The 9610-nt window shown below is 39.5% G+C and overlaps 1 protein-coding gene across 1 annotated transcript in view; it reads left to right on the top strand.

Annotated features, from left to right (window-relative positions):
* ralba (v-ral simian leukemia viral oncogene homolog Ba (ras related)) overlaps positions 1 to 2458 on the top strand; it is a 14373-nt gene extending 11915 nt beyond the window's left edge. Inside the window, exon 5 of the mRNA XM_020594810.1 lies at positions 874 to 2458. Within this exon, the coding sequence (XP_020450466.1) occupies positions 874 to 996 (123 nt within the window). The 3' untranslated portion in view covers positions 997 to 2458. The remainder of the gene's footprint in view (positions 1 to 873) is intronic.
* The last annotated feature ends 7152 nt before the right edge of the window (positions 2459 to 9610 follow it).

Raw genomic sequence — 9610 nt, 5'->3', positions numbered from 1 at the left:
CACACACACAATATACTCAGTGGCCTATTGAAGATGACTGACATAGTTGTAGTATACATGACTATGAATTAGGGGTGTGACGATACACTTAGCTTACGAGATGATACGCCATACTGAGTTCACTAGAACGAGGCGAGACAATATTTTAATGATTAAATATATGACTGGAAAACTTACTAGCTTGCTAATAACATATTGGAAGAGTTGGATCTGTTCAGTCAGTCTGTCATCATGGCTGCCATGTGTTTGTGTGTGTGTGTGTGTGAGAGAAACACAGTGGGGCACGGAGCAAATGACAAATACATGGGGCAGTCAGGGTTGATCTTGTGGTGGGCTGAGGGGTTAGGAGTTGTGTTGTTCTAGAGTTACTGTTATGGGGCGGGACCAGTTAGTTGGGCGCAGAGCACCATGACTGAGGGGTCTGGGTGGATTGATGCGCTTTGGCCACTTGTAAATGATTGTGTGTTCAAAAATAAAAGTAGCACAGTGAGGTCGTGCTGTTTATGGGGCACACGGAGCCTTTTATAAAAGACAGGTCTGATTCATGACTCAGTCTGTTGTTCTAGCATTTGTTAAAACTGAGCTGTGTTTGACCTCCTAACTGAACTCCTTTCTACAGATTGAACATAATAAAGGGAGCGGGGGCATCTTCTATGCTAATTTCACCCTCACACTCCGTCATGCTGGCTGCTGCTCTGGTTCTGTTATATACCCATATCATGAGACACACACACACAGGTCTCGCCACACTCCTACTATAAATGGATATATTTTCAAACTCAGGACCTTCATTTTATCATTCCTATATCAGATTTATTCATGACTGTTCAAAAAATTAAGTGCCTAACAGATTTACGCCCTTTTTAACTCCAGGTATTCTTTGACCTGATGCGTGAAGTTCGAGGCAAGAAAATGTCAGAAAACAAAGACAAAAATGGAAAAGGAAAGAACAAGAAAAACAAGAAGAGCTTCAAGGAGAGATGCTGTTTACTTTGAACTTTTCACGGACTTGACAACCCACAATCCAAGCGCGAAATTAGGGATCAAAGCAGAGCGTCCTTGCCATTGTCACTCAAATGAAATTTGATCTTTTTAAATAACTGGTTATAATTTAGTGTTTTGAACAACCTCAACCACTTTTTGTCATTTTTAATTGATGAAATCCGAGTAGCTGTTTCATTGGAAGATGACCGCTGTTGTGACTGTGAGTGGACTGCAGTGACTGATGGCTCATAGTAAGCCAATGGCCAAACTGACACTAACTCTGCTACTCAAGAGCTTCTCCCTCTATTTAACTCAGAGATTATACTGCCTTTGACTTTGCTTCTGTGTGGTTTACACCAGAATTTGCGAGTCATTGTCAAGTAAACAGTGCTCTAAATTTTGTTTTGTTTTACTATAGACCCCTTGAGTCTATAATTATCAGTTTATAAGGAACTCTAATGCTGCTGCTCTGTCATATTTGTACTCATTGATGATAACACTTTGTCTTTTGAAGATGTTGTTCATTGAGTCTTCTCTCCAGACTGACGTTTTTTACGATGTCAGAGCATGTGTGGAATGCCTGTCGAGACTGAAAGTGTAAAATAAGGTTGCTTTTACGGTGTCATTTTTCAGTTCATCTGGTAATTTGTCATTTTCTGACTGCAGAAAAATCCTACAGTGCAATCAGAGGGCATGTAGCCTGGCAGGCCTATTTTGTTCCATTATCAGGCCATATATAATTAACACAAGTCAATCATGAGATGCTTTGCAGTTTTTCAGGACTGTTGCACAGTCAAATCTTTGACTGTGAATCACAGAACATTTCTGGTGAGGGCTTTTATAGTTTGACCTCACAAAGCCTCATGTAGATGTTAAATGAGCAGTGACAAAGAGGAACGAGTAAATCTGTGTATCTTCATGGCGCTATGCCATGTTTGTGTAATCAGGCCTTTTCCACTGTTCTCAGTGCAGATCAAATCTCGATCTACATGACAGTGAGACTTTGATGGCTCTGTGCTGCGAGACAGATGTTGACAATCCAGGAGGCCACCATGCTTCTGGTTCACGGTGCCATAACAGCTCTGATGTTCTTTTGAATAACATGCACTACATTGCCTGTACCTAGGAAGTGGACTCCATGCTGAGTGGAGTCACGCTGGAAACTTTTAAAGAATTTGTGCCAATAAATTACAAAAATCAAGCTATGTTTGTAGATCAAGAGAATGTATGTTAATTAATACTGAGCATATGTGCAGTTACCAGAAAACCCTATGACCTTTATGTGTCTGTGTGAGAGACGCTTTGGTGAGGGTGCCAACTTCACAGCTGTTTATTCAATCAAGTGCTAGTGAACAAGGTGTTTCTATCACTGCCTAAACCATTCTTTGTAACATGTCCTCTCCTTTTCTTTTATTTCCTACTTCTATCTCGCTGCAACGTGACTGTTGCCAAATAAATGCTTTTTTTTCTTTGTAAGTACAGGATGTCATTTTGTGTCTGAAATGCCTCATTCCCTTCTTTTGGCACTTATTCAACAGTCAATGTGGAGGTAGATGGGGAGAGAGAGAGGGATATAGCCTCCAACCAGGGCCCGCTGGTGTGGGGTCAAACTGTGGATGCTGTGGTGATATGCACTTCAACCATTAGCCTCCTACATGCCATTTATTAAATTTTCCAAACTTTTAATAGGGGACTGGCGCCTACCAGAGGACTTGGTGTTGCATACTGCCCTCCACTGGATGGTAGAGGTAATGGCGCTGCTCACACTACATAATGTATGGACACTGTACAGCTACCATGGCTTTAACTGGTCAGGTGAAATGTTATGGTTGTTATTTCTTGTTCCCTTTAGGCATTCTGTGCTCCAGTTTGTTCCAATAGCCGAACATTTACTCACTTAGCATTGATTATTCCTCTGCCTTCTAGAAAAGAGTGCCAGCAGCCTGGTTTTTTTTTTTTTTTGAATGTGACAGTGATATACTATCAACGTTTTTATTAGCCTTGCAGGCTTATCTTACATGGCAGAAATTTGGTCACGTCACCCACAAGATGAACCGGTGGTGGGATGAACCCCCTCCTGGGGGTGACCAGGTCAGTGAAACTCATTTCACAGTGTGAAAACAGAGTTGACTACATCACTGGGCAGAGACTGACCATACATCACTGTGAAAATAGTTTTCCTGTGAAAGGATAAGAGAACGTCTCTTCTTTATGTAAAAGGAAGGGAGTACTACTGGCGTCTATTTGGACTGCATGCTCTCTACAGCTGAATGTTTGTGTTCCACTCTCTAAGGCTTTGAGATCCAAATAGAACAAGTAAGATTTACCTAACAAATTCCTGCAGTATTCCTGTAAGGACTTACTTGTCTCTTTCTCTCAGAAGTGACCTTATTCTGCTTTATTTTAAACTCTCCTGTAGTAGTTCTGATCTCTTGCTGTGATATTTCTATAACCTTCTGGGATCAGAGAGTCCATCTTTCCAGAACTGTTTTAGCATCAAGTCCCTTTTACTGTCAAATATCCCGCTTGTCTTCAAATCAACTGATGATTTGTCAGCAATGCATCAGCTCCAGGCAGAGATAAGATAAGTTACTTCTCTGATTTTTTTTGGAGAAAATTGTATATTTACAAGTATTGATCAGGCTGGCCAGTGCCGGGCAAATTCTTAAATACAGTGTTCGCCATTAAAGGGGAGGTTACCGCGGGGATTTAAAACTTTAACATTATTGACAGCCTCTTTTCTGCACTTGATGCATCACAGAAACACTAATCCGCCATATTTTTCTATTGCCGATGAAACCTACCAGGTTTGAAAGCCTGTGGCAGCATTTCCACCAGAGAAGCTAAACATGTTACAGCTCTGATAAGCACATTTACCTGCCTGACACTCACCTCTCTGGATTCCCACTCTCCCCCTGCACCCCTAAATAGGCAGATTAGGTGGTCTGTTAAACCAGCAGGAAGGCACTTATTTAGAAATATTTGAAAGGGCACAGTAAGCCAGGCTAATGACCGATGCAGTGTCACTGATGCAGTCTCTGGTCTTTTATCATTCTGTAGAGAGGGCCCCTGTCCTCTGAGTAACCCTCATTATATCTGAGCTAATGTTGGGGATGAGGATGTTCAAGTGATAAAGCACCATCACAGTCCTTCATTATACAGAAAGAGAAACATACTCGGTGGAATTGTACTTGACCTGTAAGATAAATGCAACGGACAGAGAATAACTCCTATTTTAGTGACTGTGCCATATTCTGCTGTCTGCATGGTGCATCTCAGAGGGGAGACGTATTCAGTCTTCGACCATGGGATGGCAGTCTTGGTCTTCTGCTGTTTCTGTATCATTGCTACCACTACCAGGCTGCATTCAGTGCTCACTACTGACTGAATGGGTGTTAGTCAGCCCATGTTACATCAAAAAATGAATTATTTGTTTATCTGTTACTCAGAGCAGTACCATAACATTAGTTAAATTTCATTCTTGGACAAAATAGAACCTGAACCCTCAATAAACCTCATTTCTATCATTCATTTCTGATCCATTCCATATACATTAATATACAACTTAAGTAAAATACTTACTGATGTAAGAGTGATGGCATTAAGTAAACAAAAAAAAAGGCAGATAGCAAATCTATCCTTACTGTCATGAAACAGCATCCCATACTTCTACATGCAGTGTGTGGCTACTGCAGCAAAGCTTTCCACATCTTCACACCACAACACAAATGGTTGTCAGTGGGGAAAAAAGGAAGCCTATTTGAGCCAACTTATTTTTTTTTGTACAACTCTTGCCATTTAAAGTGAGTGAGTTGCTCCCTCAGCAAGTCCTCAGAGCAGATGGTGTCTTCATATGTTCTTCCTGTTTCTGGAGGTCTGTGTGTCAGCATTAATGTGGGCATCTACAAAAGACCACGGTGGTTAACGGTGTAAATTGCTATCACTCATCTCCTTTGTGCCGTTTGAGCCCCTTGTTTATTCACTAATGAAAAGTTGGATGTGTACAGTTTAAATTAATTAGAAATCCAGGAAGCCAGTGATGTTTGTTCATCTTTGAGAATAAATTAATAGATTTGGACTTTGAACTGAATGTAGTTTTTACATATTTGAGCCTGAAACAATAATTTAAACCACCTAAGAAGAAATAGCCCAAGCTATAAATGCTTTTAGATACAGATACATAGATGAAGTTCTATATTAATCCCAAAGGGAAATTGCAGCTTTTATGCTGCTTTAAAAAATGGAGTCACAAATCAAGAGTAATTTTCAGTCATTATGCTCACTGTTCGTCATGCGCTGGGGCGTTTGCCTATCTTTATGAACACCTGGAGCTCCTTTTGACATGTGTTCAACAGTAGCTAATATAATGATGTACAGTATTAGTTTGTCTTAATTTATTGGAGTGTGCACTGATATGAGACACAGACCAAGGGAACTGTGAAACTGTATGTCCAAAGTTATATGAATATTTCTTTAGATGGTTAGAAATTAAGCAGAAAGCATTAATAATGTCAGAATCCACATACTGTATGTTACACCTATGATCTAATTATACCTGACCATATAAGAACTACATGATCAAAACGTGCAAACATTGTCCACTGCCAGAAAATTCAATGGCTTAGATGTTGATGGTCACATCATCATTTATTAGACTAATATTTAAAATATTCTTACCCAATGAGCGCCATCTATCCTTAAAATCTGTTTTGCTAGTATAGATGATACTTTATCCAAATTTGCCGTTTTCAAAGCAGTATAACAGTGAAAGTACTACATCCACCAATTCCTTGCATTTAAATGAACATTTTTACACCATGTGTGTTTCATCTTGAACCTTGACGCTCTCACCATCTGTAGCCATGCAGCTTCAAACAGGCTGCACAATTAAGAAACAGAATGCGGTTTCAGGGAACCCTGTTTTTATGTTGTGCTTATACTCATATTTACTCTTAAATGATTAGTTATTGAAGTAAACATGACAACAGTGCAATAAATACATGAAGTGAACGGTGAAAGTTGTTTTTTGTGGGGGTGTGAGGTCCACTTTTTTTAAATTCAGTTCTTAATTATAATTATTGAAGTTAGAATTAGAAACTTTATTCCACCTCCTCCCATTTATAACTGCTGTAAAAGCATTCAATAAATGGTATGTTAACTGTTTAAACATACACTATTCCTCAGCAAACTCCTTCTGTGAAGACATCTTGTATATGACTACACAAGTCTTTCACTTTTTTTGCCATGAATTATACATTTATACCCCAGGCTTTACTAATGACTGTCCACAGGAGGAGTTAAAGCTGTTGACGGATACATTAATAAACACTTACATCATTGTACAAATGCATTAAATGTTGATTTGCATTAATGTTTTTGTGTATAAATACAAAAATGTACAAATGCATTAAATGTTGATTTGCCTTAATGTTTTTGTGTATAAATGCAAAGAAAGACCAATTATGTGTTAATGCCAGAAAACCTGAGTAAATTCATGCCTGATCTTTACCACCATATGTTGCCCACAACAGCTTACATTTATAAGAAAGCTTTCCCACTCTCCTTATACAGTCATTAGATATCTGCAGCGTCTAACTTGAGCCAATGCAGTTGAAGACATCAGACCTACCATGGTTAGCTTCATTCAGTCTTGCACAGTCAGCATGAACCTGTTGCAGATGAACAAAACCAACTTCTGTGCTCCAGTGCACATCAAACCGGTTGGTTGTGATTTTTAATTCTGCCACTTGATGCATTTCTAATCATCATTGGTTGGCTCTCATCTATAACCATGCCATAGTCACCACAAGAAGCCTCAAAATATTTAAAGTTATCAGGTAAACTTTCTTTTGAGGTTGCCAAAATGAGCAGCGTATCATCTATAGCCATTTTCCACAAGAAGCTGTTCATCATTCTCATTTGTTTGTTTACAAATAGCACAAAGACGAAATGTTTTATTCTGTGGGTGTAATTATGGTGGATCCAGAACGCATGTTACACTGGATATTTCATAGTGTAATGGGAAAGTACCATTAACAGGGTTGGCATGGTAACTGATGCAGCTGTGTAAAGGCTAAAAGAAGCTATTGTTTAATTCCTAGTTTGGCAGTATTGTCCACAATCAAATGCAAAGGGGAAAAGGAGGCTCACTTGTCAAACCACTCTGGTCTGGTTGCAGCAGCATCGTCTCTGGTCAGTCAATAACGCTGATTTTTTTTTTTTTTTTTTAAAAAATTTCACTGAAAAATTCCAGGATTAAAAAAATAAAGTGGATAGTTTTAAGCTATGAACAAAGAGAACACTGCTTCTCACAATAAACAAGGTCTAAGCCCGAATCAGAAAAGGCTTCTGATCAGAGGTCTTTATGGGTCCATTAGAGACCTGATCTGGGACTCCTACTTTATTAAGGATAGGTATGGTTTTGTTGCACCTGCCACAGGGCTTTGACATTAGATCTTTGACAATCGGCTCTGATCATATGGTGCTTCACTTATCAGAGAAACTGTATGTTATTTTCAGGCAAGACTGTATCAGCAGGGTAGAGACTGTGAACTGTGCTGCTGGCAGTGCTGGTGCCAGTATGTTAGGGGCTGACTTAATTTAGGACCAGGTCTTGTTATCCTAGGAAGTAGAGTCCTGGTGTTGGTGGTCCCTTTTGAAGAGCCATTGATTATCTCTTAAATTGAAAGCGTTGTGCTGCAAATGGTGTCGATCATCAGTTTAAAATGTATATAATAGCACATGCACACACACACACATATAGATATGCAATATATTATCAGGGTTGGAAGCTGAGAGAGAGAGTCAGGGTTGGAAGCTGAGAGAGAGAGTCTGTAATGTTTCAGATCCCCTCCACTGCAACTCAAAAAGCAACAAAAGTCAGAAGCAGAGGAAGAAAACAAAGCTCTCAAACATCTCCACGTAATCTCAGTGTCATATGTAGGGCGGTGGTCAAGTCAGAATAAACTGGGAGAAGCTATAACTAGCCCATCTGATGATTTCTGGAAGTATGCTCTCATGCACACAATAATACATAACCCATGTTGAGAGTGGATGAGTAAGCTTGAAAGTAACAATTCATTAGAAGCTATTTATAATAGGGAACAGTGGGATACAAAAGTGCTCCTTGTATTTATTTGCATGAGGAGTATGGGCAAGAATCGCATCAGGGACTTAAGTTGCTGTGTATGTGCCATTAAAGAAAAATTAGTTCAGTCCAAGGACATGTGGCTATGTGGGTTCTTAGGAACCCCAACACAGCGGGACTCCTTGTGCCATGGATGTAATGGTGCTAGATTCGGCTGACAGGTATGATGAGATATGAGTAATGTCACAAAATCTTCAAAAAGTACAGTAGTGTAAGTCAGAAGTTCATTGTAGTGGAATTGCTAAATGAATTGTTTTGTGATGCGTTTTCAAAATATTACAGTATGAGTTCAGAACTATGTGCATGCGTGCTTTTACATGAATTTTAGGTGAGTTGATCTATACTTACTGCAAACGGTTCATTCATTTTTTTATGAGCTTTATCAAATGTGTGAATGTTCTGATTCTTGCTATGTAACCATATATTGTGTTTGTTTGGGAGGTGCTGACCCAGCCAGCCGCCGTGGGATTAGCTGAAGTTAGGCTCCACAGCAGCACTTTCGATCTCCGTGCTAATCAGCGCTCTTTCTGCTTCCCAGCTGCTTTGCTGCTGGATGGCTTTTAGTACCCATCTCCCTCAGGTATTAGGCTGGACTGAAAGAAGGTTAACATTTACATACCATGTGCACAGAGGCTGGAAAATTAGGTGGCCATTATGTAACAATGAAGCAAGATATCAAACAGTTATTCAGATAAGATATTGCTCTTTCCCGGGGAAAATGCTATCCATCCTGGTCTCAAAGGACTTTGATCAAAGAAGAGGAAACCTTCTGCTCTAGTTTGTATTGTAAGAGCTAAAGTAATTTATCTTTTCTACTGTAAAGTGCAAAGTGTTGTCCTATACTGTGGCATATGAGAGATGCAAGGATTCATATTAAATCAATGCAGTGACAGCAGGCTGCTGGGGAGGGCTTGGTGTTCAGCCTCACCAATATCCTGGTCACAGCCAATCAAACTCAGCCACAGACTACAGTTAAAAAAAAAGCCTAACTCGAACTCTAACCTGTCATTCTGATGCAGGGCAGCTGGGTAATAACGGACCTAGTGCATGTGTGTTTTCTCTTTCGGAAAATGGTATTGTCCATGTCTGGCTGTTTATACACACACACACACACACACACACACAGGCTCTTCACTGTTGTTGTTTTTTTTATGTGACATACTTGAATAGCAATTACTCCAGGCCTCATTTGTTTGTTTGCTTTTCTGTTTATTAAGGTCCCCATTATCTACTGCATAGCAGCAGCCATTCCATTCTTCCTGGAGTCTGCACAGTTTACAAGGGGACAAAAATACGCATTCACATTTCACAATTTGTTAACATAACACATACAAATCGGTCTACAATATACAGTGACATTTGACAAATCTAAAAATACAAAACAAAGAAGGAGGCTCTGACTTAATCTATCATGATCTCACGTACTGCTCTTATAAAACCGCATATTATTTAGTTTAATATAGTTTAGAATTTCATCCT

The sequence above is a fragment of the Monopterus albus genome, unplaced genomic scaffold (assembly GCF_001952655.1).
Source record: "Monopterus albus unplaced genomic scaffold, M_albus_1.0 scaffold24.1, whole genome shotgun sequence".
In the NCBI taxonomy this organism is placed as follows: domain Eukaryota; kingdom Metazoa; phylum Chordata; class Actinopteri; order Synbranchiformes; family Synbranchidae; genus Monopterus; species Monopterus albus.
The sequence above is the reverse complement of the archived record's forward strand: the minus strand, read 5'-3'. Positions and strand labels throughout refer to the sequence as shown.